Genomic DNA, 22,043 nt, shown 5'->3' on the forward strand with positions numbered 1-22,043 from the left:
TAGATCTATAGAAAGAGTTATTTACACATGTATGGAACAGATCAGGATTCATACTCAAAACAACAGAAGACCCCAGACCCATAGGTTACCAAAGAATATGTTACTAAATTACTAAACAAGTCTTTTTTAAAGAAAAAGGAAAATTTTATTTGAAAAAAAAAAAAAACAAGCAAAATTTTTTTTCACTGGTTTCACTACTCCTCTTCCTCATCCGCCTCCAGGGCAGCCACGACCACGTCATACGGCGGCTGCTAGGCACCGATCGGCCATTCTATGGTGACCGTTATAGGAAAAAGGCCAGCTAATAAAATATACAGAATAAAAAAAAAAGAAGAAAAAAAAGAAGAAAAACAATAAAATACAACATACCAAACAACACATAATTAATACTCGTACTTTCTCCAATTGCTGGCATGATGCGGGAGGTAGAAACAATGGGGATCGGAGACACACTAGACGGGGTTATGGAATGACTTGAAAGAAGTCAAAACAGCTACTAAACCATCAAAAAAAAACACATCAGCAAACACAAAAACAATAAACGAAGAACAAGCATTTTCTACGTCAACATATTTCAGACAACACAACTACATAATTCCATAGTCAGTAGTCAGTAGTCATCAATAACTAAACAGCGTGACCAACAGACATAAATGCGGCTATTCAACTTAAATTTTTCCATATACGGGGCACAGGTGTAAAATATGAGGTCATATTTTTTGTAATTTCGGGGACTGTTGTATTATATGTATGAATATTTTATAAGAGATGTTAGTACGTAAGAAATAAGTTAAGAAAAACTATAGATAATAAGTAAAATAGTAAAATTCAATAAGTTAAGCAATAGTTAATTATTCACAGAAATAGGTTAAAATAACAATTGTGCAATTCGGTGCCAGTAACTTTATATTACAGTTAGCATAGTAAGCAAGATATAATAATAAGGAATGTAAATAAATTTGTTTAATAATTTACTAATCGGGTTAAAATAACAATTACACAATAATCATAGTATCTATAATTGTAAATTTAACGTAGTAATAGAAAAATGTAGAACAATCGATAAGTAATTCGATTGTAAGTGTAATATATAAGTGAGATGGCTAAGACAGCAAAGGGGGTCAGTGGTGGTGATCGTGTGACTCGAGCACCACCGGACGTCGTGTTTAAATAAAGTTCTTCATTTGCGTTATTTTGTGTTTAACTTTATTTTGGTATACGTTCGAGTAATCGGCGTTTTTACAGAGAAAATCTCGTTATTTATTAGCCACACCTCGTATGTTTTTAATGTTGATACACGTGTGGTATATATATGCCATAAGAGCTTGTTATTTTTATTCGCCTTTGATGTAAATGCAGGTGAACTTTTAACAAATTCAATATTTTACCGACTTCTTCATTAGACGTTTGGTTAAAATAAACAAAATACAAGTCGTACAATAAAATAAAAAAATGTAAAAAAATTATTATGTTTTTTAAAATATAAACAAAATTATTCATCATCACTACTTACAGATGATTCTTCTGTATCCGCTTCATCTAAGCAGTCAGCTTTTTCTTCACTAGTATTCATACTAAAATACTCTGAATAATATGCGTTGGGAATAATGTCATCCTTGCACAATTTATATAGATCGTCATATTTTTTAATCGCAATGGTTAGTGCACGTTCATAACACTTAGAAACTTCTAATTTGTCATGGATATTCTTTTTCTTTTTAGCTAGTATAAGAGGTACCTCGTCTGCATTATACGAAAAGTAAACATGTACGGTAATTTTTTCTTCTGATAATTCGTTCATCATTTTTGTGAATACAATTAATGACTTCACTTTGGATATTTGAATTTTCTTTTTCCCTTCGTTAAATTTTAATTGACGACTATACCACTTTGCAGTGAGCGTTTTCCGGTACAAAAATCTATAAACTTAAGATCAATAACTATATAAGGTTTTGGATATAATCTAGCATTTCTAACTATGATCGGCCATTCGGATGGGCACCATATAGTTTTTTTCTTAATACAGCGTTCAATCACCGAGTGTACTGAATCTACAGGCATTTACGCGTGTTCTGGCAATAAATAAGTTATTTTTGTTTCCTTAATTTTAGTCCATACATTCATTAAGCCATATTCTATCATAGTCATCATCGCTCGGTTTTTATTTTGGCCCGCGCAAGAATCACAGTATAAAGCAACTGATTCAAATTTATTTTGTTCATTTAATGCAGTTAGGTATTTAAAGATACATGTTACTATTTCATTAGACCCACGTAAACCATCTATTTCTCCCCATAAGTAATAGTAAGAATTTCTACTTCCTGACTCGTACACAGTACAATTAGAAGTACTATATTTCCTGCTATAATATAAGTTCATATTGTTCAAATATGGTGTACTGAGCATTTTTTGTATATCAAAACTTAAACAGAAAAAATTCCCATCGCATTTTGATAACTTTTGGTCAAAAATAAATGCCTCTTTGCTCTGTTCTTTATTAATTGCGTGTTCTCTCTCTTGTTGATGTTCATTTTTATTTAAATCACCTATTTTTCTTTTATATTTTTGAATTTGGTACATTTATTACACTTGTCCTTTTTAGGAAAATGAAAACCCAAATTAAACTTTTCACGAAAATTCTTCTAAATACAGCACTGAACACATTTTTTAACCCATTTGATTCACAGTTACGTTTGTATAATCGAAAAACGTGTTCAATGTTTTCGAATTCTTTAGGTAGGTAGATATTTTTTTAATGTTGAAGATATCGATAATGAAACTGTAGAGCTGGAAGACTTTCTATGAATTTATAAACATTTGATAAAACTGGTTCATCCGTTTTATTTTTGGAACGGCCTTGACCACGACCATTGGGATTTGACTTTCCCAATGGTGACAATTTTTCAAAAGTGTAACTTAAAAATCTTTGAGTAATATTTAATGTTTTTAAAAGATACTGCTGGCATATCTTTTCTTTTCTTCCATTTAGAGTAAAATAATAAAACCTTGTTATTTTACGTGAATTTGACATTTGTACACGTTTTCTTTTTATTTCTGATTCTTCCTTGCAACTTATCAAATAGTCACGTTTTCCATTTCGGTCACTTATACTCCAATATTCCTTAAAAATTGTTTTTCTTTCATCTTCGGTAAATTTACTTTTACAATTGTTCTGGCATTTTGTTTTTGAATATGGGTTAGGCTGAACTCTTTTTCCTTTACCACTTTGTTTTTCATTTCTCTTATTTAACTTTTTGTTACCTTTTCTTTTCTTCTTCCTAGCTTCAACGCCCACAATGTCACCTGATACACTCGTAGATGATGATATAGAATTAAAACTATTTATATTAGTTTCAAATAACTGGCGAGAGCAACCTTTATCATTACTATGACTAGGTGAATCGGTACTTAAAATGGTATTATTAGGTGGAACCCAATCATTTGTGTCTCTACTACAGGTTGTTTCAGATATTGTAGTTGTTTTTTTTTTTTGACTCGTTAACTATCATAGGAGTCTCTTCTTTTTTTGATTTATTTTGGATTATTTTATTAAATAAATTGTTATGTACTCTGTCGATATTACGTGCTTCAATTGACATTTTTGGTTTTTATATTTTGGGTTGTTTGTTCTTTTATGATTAATCATCTTAAAAATCATTTTTGTCCTGGACTGCATGATGATTTTCAGAAAGCTACCCATACATTTTTTTTGGAGTTAAAAAATTATCATTATTTGTAACTTTAAAGTGGGTAACTAAGTGTTGCTTTATTATACAGTAGATTACAGGTGAGTCACTGTAAATTGTAATCGATGATATTAAATTTTAATTTAATGATATAATATTATAATTGTATACGAAAAACGATTCTGTGCGGAGATGGTTTGGTCAACCAAAGATATTTTATACTGCAACGTGCTCTGATACTACACACTAAATATAAAACATAAACTCCATACCATAACCAACAATAACCAAACATTAGAGGTAGCAACTATTATTGTAATTGGGCTACTATAATAATGATCAAGTATGGATCAGTAACTTTGGTAATTTTGATAATTTATACCTAAAAATGAAAGGTAAGAATTAATCAAAAAGGTATACTTTTTACTCGATAGAATATTATAGCTATGTAATTACCACCCGGTAGAATATTATAGATATATAGTTGACGCACACTTATGACTCAACAGGAAATTATCTATATAGTATACAGTGTGATTTTTTTATCGTTGAACACTCATTATTTCAAAAAGTATTCATGTTTTTGAAAATATTTTTTTACATAGTTTCAAATTGTTAAAAAAACAACATTTTTATAAAAAAATTATATTTTTTAATATTTTTTATCCTTATAATTTTTTAAGTTTTTTACTTTTTTGAATGACAACATAGATTTTTAATTTCATATTCCAAAGCAGGATAATTTTTTAAGTATTTTTTTATAAAAATTTTGTTTTTTTAACAATTTGAAACTATGTAAAAAAATATTTTCAAAAACATGAATACTTTTAGAAATAATGAGTGTTTTACGCTTAATCAATCATCCTGTATATGATTGACGCATAGCGTGGGAAGGCGAAGGCCGCACGTGCCACTGACCAGCAGGGATCTGCAGGTACCGCGGGAGTCCCTGGATGATATACAAGGGGCCCTGAATAGACACATTTCAGACGTGATTCACCAGAGTTATAGCGAGCACCTTCACGTCACCCAGTTCAATAATTGTACCTTTTGGACTAAGAATATTTCTCAGAGTTAAATTAAATTAATTATTTGAACATAGAATATTTTTCCAATAAAAAAACACTTAGAGATAATTCATTAGTCTTAATTTTTTAAACTAATCTACTTGATACTACATCTCTACTGTTGCTCATACGTGGCACGCTACAATATTATATTATTAATACGGTAGCTATTAGATTTAATTAATATTATTTGTATAATATAATAATATAAGTACCTACTTAAGATGTTTCAAATATCCACGAATAATATTTATTATTTTTAAATTTTAAGACAAAAATAAAAGGGAGTAACCGAATTGGTTCCCGTTTGAAAAAGGTATTTTATTAGGTTAAGCCGAATTAGTTCCCGTTTATGTACAGTAAATTTTTAGTTTTTAATAGTTGGTACAAAATATTAATGTACCTACATGGTTACACTCTATAGTATAATATAAAATAAAATGGCAATACATTTATACATTGGAAGTTAAGCAAAATGTTCATCTTAATATATTTTATTTTATGGAGATTTTAAACAGCATTCATACATTAAATTAAATTAAATTTCGAAGTAACAATACCAGGAAACTTACTATCAAACAAGAAAAATATAACAAACACTTGGAAAATTGTATGACTGAGTTTAAAATTGTATATTATATTATATTACTTTTTTTATAACACATTAACGCACATTTACTAAACCTACTTTTAAGTTGACAGTCTTAAGCCTGTAAAATTGAGAAGGAAAATGTGTGTATTTAAACGGGAACCAATTCGGCTCAACTTAATAAAATACCTTTTTCAAACGGGAGCCGATTCGGTACGTGGGGTTGGAGCTCGGGAACCAATTCGGTACCAGCCAAATAAAATCGTTCTTCTTTGTTTAAATATCTAATTTAGTCCAAACTTCAAATTCAAATAACTATAAAAAAAAAAAAAAAAAAAAACACAATAAATATTGAACAGTTTATACTATAATAATTCTTGGCTATAAAAATTGAATATTTTATAAATTTTAACAATTTAAATTTATAAACTTTCAAAATGGTAAATTTTGACAAAATATGGACTTAAAATGCTTTTTAAAAAAAATCTTGCATTTAAGTTCCTATATATTTTTAATTTTTTAAAACTGATATTGTAATGTGTGAGGAGCCTTGAATTCAGTTTTTAAGCATTTTGACCCAACGAATAAAATTGTATTGACGTTTATAGAAAAAAAAAAAAATTAAAAATTGAAAATTACTGCAAACAACTTGAAACAAGTCAAAATATTTTGAAAATGTAATAAAGTATATAAAACGATAAAATAGACCTATTGTGTAAATTTTAAGTATTTACGGCTATTCGTTTTGAAATTCAACAATATAAGAAAATCGACCCATGAGAAATCAAGTGAATATCTTATATTGTAAAAACTTCAAACACTCTTAAAAATTTAATTGGACTTTCCGCTAGACATTTTTTCTTTTGATAAAAGTAGAAAAACTTGTGAAAAATCTTGTATTAAATTTTCAAATCTTAGTTATAAAATAAAAAAATATTATGAATTTCTAACTCTAAATAATTTGCAAATTTTCATGATTTTTACAAATTTTATTTAAAATTCGAACTTCAGACACTCATAAAAAGGAATAACGCTCAAATTTTTTTTTTGATTTTCACAAAAGACCACTTACGAGTAACCTTGTACATTTTCATGTTTTTTGAACTAGAGAACATTTTTTTATCGACATTAATTTAAGGAAAAACTAATAATAATCAATAAATTCATATGCCTATAAATAGCTCAACATGAATCAAAATATTTTGAAAATTTTACGGTATAAATAAAATATTAATATAAACATTCAATACAACAACTGTCGAAAATCGATTTTGCATAAAAATTCCTGTTTTTCCTTAATTTGTTTTGTTTTTTACAGTCACTTTTATATTTTGTATAATTTTATATTTTGACCACCTTAATGCACGGTTTTCAGTGCCGGAAAAGATATTGAAGTTGAAAATCGAAGCATTTTTTCGACTACTTATCGTGTACAATTAAAAAAACTATCATCATTGTAAAATCATTACATTCAACGTTCCGCTCGGTATCTAAAATAAAATATGAATTACCTACCTGTGTAAAATTAAAACATTATAACAACATTTTGAACACAAGATTATAAATACAATAAAATAATAATATTATACCATGTTTATTGTTTAATTAAATTAACATTTAATCCATTGGTAATATACATGTGTTCGACGTTCGTGTCGCTCACATAAATCATATTATTTCGAGCGTTATTCATGTAAATATGTTCGAGTATTGATCTAATATTCTGATTCAATTAACTTTAAATAATATGACTATAAATGTTTATAAAAATAAATGATAGCGCTGTTTCTTATTTCCAAATAACTATCATTTGACAAAGTTGAAATTACAGATTAAAGTGAGCATCACGCCAACACAGTAAATACTTGTGTCCCGTGTAATATTTTTATCACCACGTCTTTTCTAGTTGGTCTAAAAAGTATAGAATAAACATTATAATTTAATAAGAATTAAAATGTCGCGAAAATAATAAGCAGGTAGTTTTGATTTACGCAGTTGTTTCTTAAAATAAAATAACTCACAATATACTAATATACTAATGTAATGAACTAATGAATAATAAAATGCACAATTATAATACAACTTAACTTATTCATTATATTATTATGTTTATACGTTTTAAAAAATAGTAGATAAATATTCAAACTCAATAAGTTTATTTATACGTGGACTTATTTGTTACATCAAGTTTTCATCTTCAGGTACCTTACTCAATTTGTAAGTATGCATTGAAAACAATAGATATTTTATGGTGTAGGTACTTACTACTTATAACTTATTGTACGTATTATCAAAAGCGACACAAACACTAATAATAATAAAATATTATCTCATATCCACGTTCTTTTCAAATACATAATTTGATGGTTATTTTATTATTTTCATAAATTAGTTGGCGGTTTTAATCGTTGTATTAAACTACTTTCAAAATATCCAGATGTTTTATGATTATTGAGATCAAAATATTACGATTAAAAATATTTTTTGTCGAGGATCAAATTTAACTAACCTAAAAATCGTTATCACTTACCACATTTTTTCTTTTTTATTAGATACCACTCATTTGATTACATAAAAAATATGCTGTAGGTGACAAATTAATCTGTTATAAGCGACAATATGGCGTATAGACCATTATTAAAAAAAAAAAAATGGGCGCTTAACACAAAATTATTATGTCGTTTATTGCTTAATAAATTAAAAATAATGTCACCTAAATCAAATATTGTGGCTTACACAGTACTTTTTTCATACCTGTCGCTTACCGCAGAAAGTTTGACTATTGATAACTCGTTATAAAATGAAAATGAAAATGAAAATTATCCATAGACGTATAATATAATAGACTAGGAATGAAGGGTTATCATTGAATTTTTAGTGATTAACTTTAGCTTCCCGACCAGAAGGGTTACTGAGGATATTACGTAGGCAGAGTAGGGAAAAATAAATACACCTCGAGTCAATAAAATGACATTAACTTTTATTTAAACTGTTTGACATAGCGAGGACAAACGGTCGGTAAAAAAATCTAGGTTAGAAAAAGGAACTAAGATGGCGCGTGACGAGCAGACGGGTAACGCAAAGTGCGGTTAGACATACAAAATAATTGATAACAATAAAATAATAATAATAATCATAATTCACAAGATAATCATAATAAGATAATAACAAAATTATAATAATAATGATACACCGCGCGAGAATGCGACCGGAGCACCACATTACTCCCTCCCCCCCGGGCAGGAAAAAACGAACTTGTTTCGCTTTTTTGACGGCGTTGACGCTGTTGGTGGCGTACGGATGGTCCGCTGGTTTTAGTCTGTCGACGGACACCCAAACCTGTCGATTGCTGCACTGAAGCTTGAAGGTTTTTTCTCGTCGTTCGAGGAGTGCATATGGACCCTCGTAACGAGGTTGGAGTGGTGGTCTGGTTGCGTCAATCCGTAGAAACACATGGCTGACGTTGGATAGTTCCCCAGGGACAAAGATGGGCGGTTTAGTGTTGTGATCGGTACCGGGTGTGGGGCGTAACTGTGCCATGGCGTTATGTAGTGCTGCGATGAGCTCGGGTGGACGTTCCCTTGTGGGGGCGGGGTGGAACAACTCGCCGGGTAGCCGTAGTGTGGTACCATACACCATTTCGGCTGGAGGTAGACCGATGTCTGTTTTGACGGTGCTACGTAAAGCGAGAAGTACCAGCGGTAATTTGGTGCTCCAGTGAACTGAACCCGACGCCGTGAGCGCGTTTTTTAACGTTTGGTGTAGTCGCTCTATCATTCCGTTAGCTTACGGGTGGTAGGGCGATGCTCGGATGTACTGGATTCCGAATGTAATCGATAACGAACGGAACAGGTCGGCCTCGAATTGTCGCCCTTGGTCCGTAGTTATGACGTCAGGTACCCCGAAACGCGAAAACCATTGGCTCACGAGTGTGACTGCAACGGCATGGGCGGACATGTTGTCCAAAGGCCACGCGTCAGACCAGCGGGTGTAGCGGTTGACGCAAGTTAATAGATATTTATTACCGTTTGAGGGAGGCAGTGGTCCAACGAAGTCTATGTGTAGGTGGCCAAAACGGCGTTCTGTCATCGGGAACGGTATAATCACGGTATGCTTATTCGTTTTGGTACGCTGGCACTGGACGCAATGTTTGACCCGGGAGATAGACAATCAACCGACAATCATTCGACCTACAGGACAGTCGACCGACAACCAAAATACCGACAAGACAATTAACCGACAGGGTCAATCGACCGACAACCAAAATACCGACAATAATATAATATGGGCTGCATCTTAGTTGTGGTCATTGAACTTATGATAACATAATATCATATAGTTCAATGGTTGTGGTCAAGACGATTTTTGTGAGATAAAGAGATATAAAAGTTTCGGTCACGCTAACTTAAGGTATTATCTAAGTGACAGCATTATTATACCCAAATTCCAGGCGGAATTGTTATTAGGTATACGATAAAAATTTTTTTCAATATAATAATTTTTTGAAAATGAATTGTTCAACAACCATTATGTTAATGAGATTTCGCTCGAGAAAGATAATTTTCTAGAGCAACAACACACTATTATGAAGAAGATGAAATTAATCAACTTGAATATCTGAAGTCGATTTCTTTCAAATATGTACCTATAAAATTTAAAAAAATTGTAATTTTTATTATTAAACAGTATTATACAATACTATATTATATTTTGACACAAGTCTAACCACTTCATTTAAACATAATCCAAGTAGGTATCAACATTTTTAACCATAACTACATAATAAATAAGAGTGTATACAGTCCTAAGTCTGTTATCTTTTCGATATTAATAGGAAAAAAAATGTTAATTATTATGTTTCTAAATTAGGTAGTATGTAACCTTTTTGAAGGGTGACCTGAACTAGTACGTAAGTTTTGATTTTTACCGCAACTATAGTAAACACCGAATATTTGTAGTAATTTAATTTCACATTTAATTTATATTTTTATTTTAATCTAATTGATTTATTATTTAATCGAAACATTTTATCGTACGACAACAAACACTCAATTGATACGGTGCCTTTTTCCAATTGTGTAAACTTAATTGAGTCTTTGAAGATACTCGCAGTCTCTGTGTGGAATTTATACAGTATAGGTGAAAATATGGAAGAATATTGTGATATTGTCCTGTCACAACAAGGACGAGAAAAATTGGTAGTGAAAGGTTATTTAATGGTTAAAGATAAAAATAGAGACGATCTGTATTATTGGAATTGTGAAAAAAAAGTATTATTTAAATGCAAAGGGCGTGCGTCCACTATTTTAATTGATGGAAGACATAAGTTGAGGTCCGACGAGGTCCGACAATGACCATAATCATGCTCCAGAAGCTAGTCGAGCTCCAGTTGCTATTGCAAATTCTATATTAAAAGGTAAATAAAAATTATTAGAAATTTTTTTTAAGCCTATTTAGTAATTTAAATTAAATTAAATATTAAGATACAGCCCGGTCTACAACAAATAAACCGTCCCAAATTATTCAATCTACACAATCCAACGTTTCAGAGAATATAAAACCTTATCTTCCTAGTTACGAAGCACAACGAAAAAAAATAAAGCGTGCACGTATTACTCACCACCATACAGAACCAAATTCAATTGATGATCTTAATATACCGGATAATTTGAAAAAAACACTATCTGATCAAATATTTCTCATTAAAGAATCAGTAATAGGTATGTTAATAAATTAATAATTATGCAATCTAAATTTAGTTTTTTTTCTATTTATTTTAGGTGAAGATAAGATACTTGTATTTTCTACTGTGAATAACGTTCAAAAACTCAGTCAATCAATGTTTTGGATAGTTGACGGTACTTTTAAAACAGTGCCTACTATATTTACGCAACTGTATACTATTCACGCACAAGTTGGTTTCGGTGACAACTCTAGAGTTTTGCCTCTAGTATATGTTCTTATGACAAGTAAAAGAGAGCAATGTTATAACCAAATGTATCAGGTAATAATGAAAATGCAACATTTTTTATTAATTTAGACATCCGTTTTTCAAGCTTATATATTTATAATTTAGAAATTAATTTACTTTAATACGTTCTTGTTTTCAAAAGTAGCTATTTAAAGCAATATATAATAAAAATATTTATAACATTTTTTTTTTTAGGATATAATTGATTTTGCTGAAGACAATAATATAAACTTAGCACCTGAATACATAATAAGCGACTTTGAGATAGCTGCAATAAATGCGAGCAAACATGAGTTTCCGTTATCTAAAAGTAAAGGATGTTTATTTCATTTATGCCAAAGTGCGTGGCGAAAATTACAAAGCCTTGGTCTATCTATCGAGTATGGAAATAATGAAAATTTTAGTATTAAAATTCGACAAATGTTGTCTCTTGCATTTTTGCCCGAAGAGGAAATTCCTGATGCATTCAAAGAGATTAAAGAAATCATGCCTAACAATGCAAGTAGTTTTGTGCAATGGTTTGAAGACAATTATACATTAGGTGAAGTCCGTCGTATAGTGCGCAACACCGAACATAGGAACATTCCACTTTTTCCTCCATCGTTGTGGTCAATTTATGAAAACATTGGTACCTATACTCTATTTTTATTCAATAATTTTCAATTATTTATAAAGTTTGTTTAATTACTATTATCATCATTTTATAGATAATGGTATTCCTAGGACTTCTAACCATGCGGAGGCCTGGCATCGGCGTTGGAATGAATTGGTAGGGAGGGCTCATATTGGTCTGTTTACGCTGATTAAAGAACTTCAGAAAGAACAAAGTAAGGTTGACGCAGATATAGAAGCAATTCTCAGAGGAGCTCCAAAGCCACGACCAACAAATGTTCAGCAAAAACGTGAACAGCGCTTGAAAACGGCTTTTGACAATCGTGAAGGTAAAACACGTCTGGAGTATCTTCGAGGTATTGCTCACAATCTAACCATGTAATGTTATAATGTACACTTTACAATAGTATTAACTTATACATTATTTTTATTATTTTTTATTATACTGCGAATTATTTTTTTTAAATTTATTGATCTATTACATTTAACATTATTATTTATTTTATAGCAATTTTATCACTACGTGTATTATTGTCAATCGATTTTTAAAATTAATTATGGGCGTACTTTTAAAACAAAATTATAAATTAAATGTGAAATTAAATTATTACATATTATATTATTGTCGGTAATTTGGTTGTCGGTCGATTGACCCTGTCGGTTAATTGTCTTGTCGGTATTTTGGTTGTCGGTCGAATGGTTGTCGGTCGATTGACCCAGAACCGACCCATCTACTGACTTGCTGATTGATGTCCGGCCAACAATAACGAGCGTTGATTAACCGCGACGTCGCTTTTTGGCCGCCGTGTGCGAGGCCGTGCTGTGCGTCGAACACGTTGCGGCGAATGGCGGTTGGTACGTACGTACGTGCGGTGCCGGTAGTAAAATCTGCGTAGATCGGGCCGTCTGGTGTATCGCGTGCCTACAGCTGAAGCGCGGATTTACTTGGGTCCGCCAACATTTTTTGTAACTCCGCGTCGTCAGATTGTGCTTTAGACCATTGCGACGCGTCGGGAACACCGTCTTGTAACGCGGCTGTCTTGAGACGTGACAACGCGTCGAGAACGACGTTGTCAGTACCTTGTACATGCACGACGACGTAGATGTATTGCGACAGGAAAGATATTTGTCGTACTTGCCGATCGACGTATTTTCATTTTTGTGAGAGAACATAAAAGTAAGTGGTTTGTGGTCTGTGCGCGAGGTGGTGGGGCGGCCTTCGATGAGATGGATAAAGTGGAGGGTACCGAGGTATGCTGCGAGTAACTCCCGGTCGTAGGTGCTATAACGGGTCTCCGCGTCAGTCAACTTTTTTGAGTAAAAACCGAGAGGTTGTCAGTGGTCGCCGTTCTTTTGTTCAATTACGGCGCCGACCGAAGTACTGGACGCGTCCGTGCTGATTCGCAGCTCCGCGTTAGGCAATTTGCAGTGGCAGCTAATGCTTTACGGCAGATGTCGAATGCGGCGCGTGTGTCGTCGGTCCATGATAAGCGTCCGTCTTTCTTTTTAACTTGCGCGGCCAGGCTATACAACGTAGTTTGCATTTCGGCTGCCCTAGGTATAAACCTGCGGTAAAAATTGACCGAGCCGAGGAATCGCTGTAGGCCCTTCTTGGTCGTCGGTAGTGGCCACTGGTGTATAGCGTCGATGCGATCCGGGTTAGGTCAACAACCGTACTTGTCGATGATATGACCTAGGAAGGTGAGTGATGCTGCGGCAAACACGCACTTTGCGGGGTTTACAGACATGCCATACATTTGAAGTCGCTCCAAAACCGTACGGACGTGTTGTTCGTGTTCAGGCTCGTCCCGGGAAGCGATGAGTACGTCATCGATATATGCTAAGGCAAAGTCGAGACCGCCGCGCAACATAACGTTAACGACGCGCTGGAATGTCTGCGCCGCGTTTCGCAGACCGAAGCACATTACGGGGAATTCAAAGAGCCCGAACGGCGTGGTAACCGCTGTTTTCGGTATGTCTCGTGTAGCGATAGGAACCTGGTGGTACGCTTTGACCAAATCCAAATTGGAGAAGCATATCCGGCCCGCCAGGTGAGCGGTGAAATCATGCAGATGAGGCAACGGGTAACGATCGGCACGAGTAACTGCGTTAAGACGTCGATAATCGCCACATGGTCGGCATGTCCCGTCTTTCTTGGAGACTAGCAGTAGCGGGCTGGCCCAGGCACTTGACGACGGACGACATATTCCCCTACTCAGCATATAGTCAAATTCGCGTCATGCTATCTGATTGCGTTCCGAAGGTAGCCGTCGTGGACGGGCGAATAAAGGTGGTCCAGTGGTATGAAGCTCAAGTACGACATTGTGTTTGAAGACGGTAGGCACGGGCGATTCGCGAGTTACGTCGAGGAAATCCTGCTACTGGTCAGTCCACTTTCGCAAATGAGAAACGGCGAATGCCGTAGTGCTGGCGTCGTCAATGGATATGATTTGTCACTATGTCGGAAGCGGGGCGTGCACCTGCGATAGGTGGTAAAACGGAAATTACGGCGCCGGAGTCGATGAGGTTAGCCGGTCCGTGTATCGCTAATGAACAAGCGGCGCATCGGGTGGGCGGCGGAAGGTAGGGGGGCCTCCGCCGCTTCCACTAGTTTTCCGAGCGGAACGTACACGGGTCGCGACAATTTCGTGCTAACCGAAATTGTTGTGGTAGAAACACCAGTTGTTGTTACGTGGACGAGATCTTGAGCGTGAACGTGATCGATACGACGTTGACTGCGCGGCTGAACGCGGCGTCCGGTGTTGTCTAGCTTGTGCTGTGGTCAATGCCGCGATCTGCGTGGTAAGCGCTAAAATAGAATTTTCGATAGCCCTAAAGCGATCTACGTCGCTGTAGGTGGAGACTGAGGCGACGTCGTGACCCGTTGTTGCGGCCATAATCCTGTCGGCGAAGTCGGCGACCGAATCCAAATCACCGTCGAGACAAATGAGGACTGCGCGGATGGCGGGAGGCAGTTTTTGTAGCCAGAATTCTTTAAGGGCTTTGTCGCTGATGCCATCGGCGGTTCCGTTTCGCATGTCACGCAGTAACTGCGAGGGGCGATGGTCACCCAAACCGCCGGGCTGTACCATCGAGCGAAACCGCGTGGCGGTGGGCACGACGTACGCCGCGATAAGTCGGTTTTTGACAAGGTCGTACTTAGCGTCTGGACCTAGCAGGTCTGTGACGATATTGATTCCGTTCTCGTCTAACGTGGCGACCACGCTGTTGACGCTGTTGATAGATCGGATTTTATGCGTTGATTGTGGAAGATAGCTTCAGCGTGCACAAACCATTGCTCGGGCGCGTGCCGCCAAAAACTCGGTAGCCGCATGGTAGATAGTGCCGCCACGGCGGGGTTTAAATCAACCTGCCCACCCGGCGGTGGGGGTGTCGTCAAATTTGTATTGCCGTTATCGGTGGACAACATGTCTATGAGGTTTCCGTAGGGTAGAGACATCACTCGCGACGGGAAATGTACGTACGAGAACGAGCACTCGCGAGAGCCGACTAAACACGTGAAAACGGTTTGCTGCGGGAGCAAAAGGGAAGAACTTAGGTCACCAATTTAGTGATTAACTTTAGCTTCCCGACCAGAAGGGTTACTGAGGATATTACGTAGGCAGAGTAGGGAAAAATAAATACACCTCGAGTCAATAAAACGACATTAACTTTTATTTAAACTGTTTGACATAGCGAGGACAAACGGTCGGTAAAAAAATCTAGGTTAGAAAAAGGAACTAAGATGGCGCGTGACGAGCAGTCGCGATATACGTCTATGTCGAGCTGACGGGTAACACAAAGTGCGGTTAGACATACAAAATAATTGATAACAATAAAATAATAATAATGATACGCCGCGCGAGAATGCGACCGGAGCACCACAAATTATACACATGTGCGAGAGAGACAGTCTCTGTTGCGGTTTTATCTAGGAGGTTATACAGCTATATGTTTATACTCTTTGGGCGAACTTGCACCGACTAATAATACATCTATGCGAATAATATACAATTTTTGAGGTAAACTGTATGTAAACTGTAAATAAAATATAAAAAATAATAATATAAATTTAATACGATTAAACTACTTGGGAGGATTGTGTATTTGCGTATTTTATGCGTGCAACGTGTTCGTTGTATTTTTGGTTTTTAATTTAATATTAGTTGAAAAAATATAATGGTACAAAAGTGTTGTGTTTACCGGTTGCAGTTCCCAACGGACTGGAAATTCTGGACTGAAGTTACATAGGTTATATATATTATAATATATTATATATATATTATATTATTATATATTATGTTATATTATTTTTTATACATTGTTATTTAATACTGAAAAATATTTTTTGTTATTTAATAAGTATAACATGTTTATATTTGCTATTTACAAATAGGTTTCCTAAACAAAAGAATTTAAGCGACAAATGGGTGGCAGCATTAAATAAAAACTATTTATTTTCACCATCTATCCACACAAGAATTTGTAGTAAACACTTTAGAATTTCTGATTATACTACTACTTTTGGTACAAAAAAGCTTAAAAGTGATGCTATTCCATCAATATTTTATTCACACAGAATTATATTGAATGGTAAGAAATTATTATGGAGTAGGTATACTGCAGGTACCTGAACTTTTTAAATTTAAATTTGTATGTAAATCATTTTCTAAATAGATAGATTTATTGTATTTCGGTTATTATTTTCCTTACAGAATTTGAAGGGACTGTATTAAATGATTCTGTATCATCAAATTCTACAGAGAAAAAAATTTTGTTAGAAGGTGATGAACTGTTAGCTCGAAATTTAGTTAAATATCTATATTAAACCAGTGTGGATATTGAAAAGACATAATGTGTATTGTGAACTAGTTTGTTTATTTAATAAATTTAATAAATTGCATTAATACCTATTTTTATTTTTCCACACCTTACACTGTTCAGTTCATTAAAAATAATTATTACTGTGACAACAAATAAATTGCTTGATTTAATAGAAACTGAACATATTTCAACGATTGCTACATCAAGGAGGAATGAGATCTTTTATCAGGCTACTGCCGTTAATCTTGCCACAATAGGTAAACATATAATTTTTATTTCATAGAATTATTATAGTTGACATATATTTACATTATAAATAGAACTAGAACATAGTTACTGTAAACCTACATCACCAATCACATCAGATGGAAATAAACTTTTGGATCATCTTATTGTTTCATTAGGTAAATATTATGTATTTAAATTGTATTAATACTTTCCAATAATTATATAATTAAAAACTTTTAAATTGTTAACAGAACCTGAAAAAATTCAAGATACAAATATGAAAGAGGCTTTATCTACAAAAAAAGATTTTGAATCCATTCCTACTAAGCGTAGTACACCTTTAAAGTAACTGTTATAATTATAAACAATTTAAATAAAACAGGTACAATATATCTGCCAATTTAAGAAAGACTGAGATATGTTGCCTATTGGCTTATAACGTGTGCTAGCTATTATTATTGCTGATATATAAAAACTGCTTCTAATAATTTCAATGCATTGATTCTTGGATCCACGCTGGCTAAAACATAGGCATATGATTTACGGTATACATAAGGTGACCATACGTCCCGTTTTGAACGGGACAGTCCCGTTTTTTATAAATCTGCCCCGTTGTCCCCAGGGGGATCTTCAAGAGACTAAAATGTCCCGTTTTCAAAGGTAGACCAAAAAAATAACGAAAATAAATTTTTCATTGACAAAGCATAGTTTTTATTATACATATATAGGTATTTATATAATTAAATCTAATTCTTATCTGCGCGTGTTGGTACCTATATTATGTTCTATACCAATATCGCAAATCATCTCTATACAATATACATATATCGCAGTATCGTACAGAGTCGATTAGCAATATTGACCGTAAACGACATCGGAATTATTTGGTGTCCCGGACTAGATAATTACGATAAAAACGACGTATTAACTTAGATTTATCTGATATAATGTAATCGCCATGATATTAGCACCAGAACAAAATTACTAAAATATTTTATATGAGATATTGTTACAGTGTTTCAGTAATTGTCAACTATTTGCTCTAATCGAACGTTTTTCTTTAAAGTTTCGTATTGTGTGTTATTTTATATCGTAAATAGTTTGTATAATATAATTATTAACGTTTTGTCGTGTTCTTGTACCAGTTGTACCTTTATAATTAATCAAATTTAAGATGCCAAAACGAAAATGTGTATTTAATAAAGCTCTCCAAGAGAAATATCCATTTATTAAAATAAGAAGCATTCCATCTGATGTACTGTGTGAAAAATGTGCTACGCAATTTTCTGTATCACACGGAGGTGGGAGTGATGTAGAACAACATTTAAGGTCTGAAAAATATAAAAATGCTGACCGTGCTGCAGCAGCCTGCTTTTCTCTGCAGAAATACTTTAAAAATGCTAACACGCCAACTTCTAAAGATCTTGAAATTTCAGCAGCAGAGGGAGTTTGGGTTTACCATACTATTCAAGAAAACCACAGTTTTCGTTCAAACGATTGTGCATCTAAATTAATTCAATCGTGTTTTGACTCGAAATTTAGATGCGCGAGTACAAAAACCGAGGCAATAATAAAAAACGTATTCGCGCCGAAAGCAATTGCTGATTTGAAAAAGCACCTTACCACTGCCACTTGGGTAAGTATTTCAACTGACGCATCAAATCATGGATCGCAAAAAATGTTTCCTATTCTTGTGCACTATTTTTTACCATATGAAGGCGTACAAGTTAAAATTTTGGAATTTAAAGAGTTATTCGGCGAAAACTCAGATATTATTGTCACTTACGTTGTCGATGTGCTTAGAGAACACAATATTTTACCCAAAATTGTAGCATATTGTGGAGATAATACGAACTGCAACTTTGGCGGTTCTCAGAGAAAGGAAAAAATAACCTGTTTACCAAACTAAATCAAATTACGGGTAGATCATTGATAGGCATTGGATGTGGAGCCCACGTGATTCACAACGCCATTAAGTATGCAACAGATTGTTTGCCAATTGATATAGAGTGTATAATTGTTAAAATTTACTCGTTTTTCTACATTTATACGGTGCGAGAAGAAATTTTAAAACAATTTTGTGAAGCAGCCGGAACTGAGTATCAAAAACTACTCGGGTATAGTAAAACCAGGTGGCTCGCTCTAATGCCAGCAGTCGAAAGAGTTTTGCAGTTATATGTACCACTGAAAAACTATTTTTTAAGTATACAAAAGTGTCCAACAGTTTTGAAAAATTTCTTCGAGTGCCCAACTTCACAGTTGTGGCTTTTTTTCGTGCACAGTCAGTCGATGACTTTTCATACAGCAGTGTTAAAAATTGAAGGTCAGAATATTTCTGCGCTTGAAGCTGCCAAAGTTATTTATGAATTACGAACAAATTTAGAAGAAAAACTAAGTTCTATATTTCTTCTTTATTCAGTACGTCGATTACTTACTCTCTGACTTGCAAAAAAAAGGGGAGGTTCAAGAAGACTATGTGAAATCAATTGTTTCGGATTTCTATAGAACAACTAGTGAATACCTCCAGCAATGGACTTCTTACAATCAATCTGAATTGCAGATATTTCAATGGGTCGATTTGAGAAAAGTGCCAACGTGGGAAGAAGTACAAAAGTCAGTGCATGTGCTAATTGAAAAAGGTTTAATCAATTTTGAGAAAGACACTGAGGCATTTGACTAATTTATGCTTGTATCATTGTATGTATCAGCTAAAAAAGTAGATGAGTGGAATTCAGATTCTTCAAATAAATATGCGGAGCATCGTTGGTTACAAGTGTTCCAGCACTTCCGAGACAACAATTTAAATTTTAAACCACACCATTTTTGGCAAGATTGTTGAGTATATTCTATGCTTGCCTGCTTCGAATGCACCAGTCGAACGAATTTTTTCACTGATGAACAACTTATGGACGGCCGAAAAAACACAGATGCAAGTTCAAATTGTAAAAGCAATGTTGTTAACAAAAGTTAACTTTCAAATGTCGTGCCCTGAATTTTATTCTTTCCTAAAGTCATCGCCAGAATTATTAAAACAAATTTATTCAAGTGAAAAATATACAAGTAATTAATTTTCTTTATAATTATTCTTAAATGAAAAAATTTTGTTTATTATAAAAATAAGTAACTTATTAATAAATGTAAAATAAATTAAATTAGTTTGTCTTCTATAAATAAAACATTACATAATTTTTCTAATGATTAATACCTTTAAAAAAGTTTGTTTATAATAAAAAAAATAATAATTTGAATTTTTTTTTTTTTTTTTGTTCCGTTCTGAATAAAAAAAAATATGGTCACCTTAGGTATACATAAATGTGTACTTTTTTAGAAAAAGAAAACTGATGCGGTACTGCGGTGATTTTAAAGAAATAGATTTGGAAACACCTCGAAAAAAAAAATTATTTTGGAATATTTACCAGCGTACTAATCAAAATAAACACAAAAAATCAAGTTGCTCTAACAGAAAAATCGCCGGCTCCAGTTAAAAGTGGATACTCTAAATAATTTGGTTTTTCATATTTTAAAGGTATAAGGTCATATTATACAGTCACGTTCATGACCACATTACTGTTCCTCCCTATTACCTCTCATGCCTCAGTTATAATAATTAAATGTTTAATAATTGTATATGCATGTTTTTTAGATCATATGGTATAGATAGTCATTGACACTGTGTTCTAACATAATAGTTAATTTGTAATAACACTAAGAACTATTCATTTTTTTCTAGTAGTTTTTTATGTATTTGTTGTATATTGTTGCATGTTGGTTATAATTTTGCATTAAACATAATAATATAATAATATCATAAATTCATAAAGCTTTTTAATAATACTGTTCAAGTTAGAAAATTGTTCTTATTTATCACAGTAGAGACTAATATTATAATTTGTTTAGTAATGTTTAGTACTTACATTCAAAATGATTCATTTATAAAATAGCTAAAAATTATCTGTGATTATAGAGTATAGGATCTGAAGAAGAAAAACATTTACTAATGAGGCAATTACGCATATCAAAGGGAAAATGAATCACCCCTGAATTGAGAAAATTTGCTTTAACCCTACATTTTTACTCTCCATCTGCCTATACATATGTTAGAAATACATTTTCCAAAGCTCTACCTGATATCAGTACTCTGAGAAAATAGTGTACTGCTGTAAATGGTTTGCCAGGTATTACTAAAGAGTCTTAAAAAGCAACCTCTGTAAAAGTTGAAGAAATGAAAAATCTTGGTAAAAAGTTATTTGGTTATCTCATTATGGATGAAATGAGTATAAAACAGCATGTTCAGTGGACAGGTTTAAGACATCAAGGTTTTGTAGACTATGGACCTGGTGATAGTACAGAAAGTGTAGACAACCTACCCTACGCTTAGGATGCACTTGTATTTGTGGTTGTTGGAATGAATACTGCTTGGAAAATTCGCTTTGCATATTATTTAATAAAAGGTATTACTGCTGAAGAAAAGGCAAATATTTTAAGGTCTTGTCTTGTAGAACTTCATGATACAGATATAATAATAAAACCTTTAACATTTGATGGTGCAGCTAACAACCTTTCAATGGCTTTTGTGCCAGGAGCAAGTCTATATTATCCTGATTTAAAACCTTATTTTAAGCACCAGGTTACACAAGATACTGTACATATTATATTGCACCCTTGTCATATGATAAAACTATTAAGAAATACTTTGGGAAACTGGGGTCTACTTTTTAACTCTAATAATGAAGCAATTAAATGGAACTATTTTAAAAAAATTGGTTGATATTCAGAATGAGAGTGGTGTTCATGCAGCTACCAAAATAAAAACAAGACATATTCGTTACTTCAAGGAGAAGATGAAAGTCAGTTTCAGTAGTTTCATAGTGTCGCGGATGCAATTTTATATTATAAAAATGATTTACAGATGGCAGAATTTGATGGGGCAGAACCAACTGTTGAATTTTGTGGTGGGATAAATAACATTTTTGATATATTAAATACAAGAAATTATTTAAGTAAAAGTCCATACAATAAACCAATTAATAAAATCACAGAACATGAAATAATAATTTATATTAAAG

General features: G+C 33.4%; 4 protein-coding genes across 4 annotated transcripts; 2 read left to right on the forward strand and 2 right to left on the reverse strand.

Annotated features, from left to right (window-relative positions):
* Positions 1 to 7,244: 7,244 nt before the first annotated feature.
* On the reverse strand, positions 7,245 to 9,119 carry LOC126553279 (uncharacterized). The gene is made up of 2 exons (XM_050208425.1): positions 8,598 to 9,119; positions 7,245 to 7,253 (listed from the first exon to the last, which is right to left on the reverse strand). Exons 1-2 carry the CDS (start codon positions 9,117 to 9,119, stop codon positions 7,245 to 7,247), a joined length of 531 nt encoding a protein of 176 aa, XP_050064382.1.
* A 1,370-nt stretch (positions 9,120 to 10,489) lies between these two features.
* LOC126553280 (uncharacterized) lies at positions 10,490 to 11,382 on the forward strand. Its single transcript, XM_050208426.1, has 4 exons — positions 10,490 to 10,587; positions 10,685 to 10,758; positions 10,826 to 11,062; positions 11,123 to 11,382. Exons 1-4 carry the CDS (start codon positions 10,490 to 10,492, stop codon positions 11,380 to 11,382), a joined length of 669 nt encoding a protein of 222 aa, XP_050064383.1.
* A 132-nt stretch (positions 11,383 to 11,514) lies between these two features.
* LOC126553281 (uncharacterized) lies at positions 11,515 to 12,307 on the forward strand. The gene is made up of 2 exons (XM_050208427.1): positions 11,515 to 11,941; positions 12,021 to 12,307. Exons 1-2 carry the CDS (start codon positions 11,734 to 11,736, stop codon positions 12,305 to 12,307), a joined length of 495 nt encoding a protein of 164 aa, XP_050064384.1. The 5' UTR covers positions 11,515 to 11,733.
* A 2,269-nt stretch (positions 12,308 to 14,576) lies between these two features.
* Positions 14,577 to 15,355, reverse strand: LOC126553284 (uncharacterized). The gene is made up of 2 exons (XM_050208429.1): positions 15,219 to 15,355; positions 14,577 to 15,159 (listed from the first exon to the last, which is right to left on the reverse strand). The coding sequence occupies exons 1-2, from the start codon at positions 15,353 to 15,355 to the stop codon at positions 14,577 to 14,579; spliced, it is 720 nt and encodes a 239-aa protein (XP_050064386.1).
* Between the last annotated feature and the right edge of the window lie 6,688 nt (positions 15,356 to 22,043).

Source organism: Aphis gossypii, unplaced genomic scaffold, assembly GCF_020184175.1.
Source record: "Aphis gossypii isolate Hap1 unplaced genomic scaffold, ASM2018417v2 Contig00118, whole genome shotgun sequence".
NCBI lineage: Eukaryota > Metazoa > Arthropoda > Insecta > Hemiptera > Aphididae > Aphis > Aphis gossypii.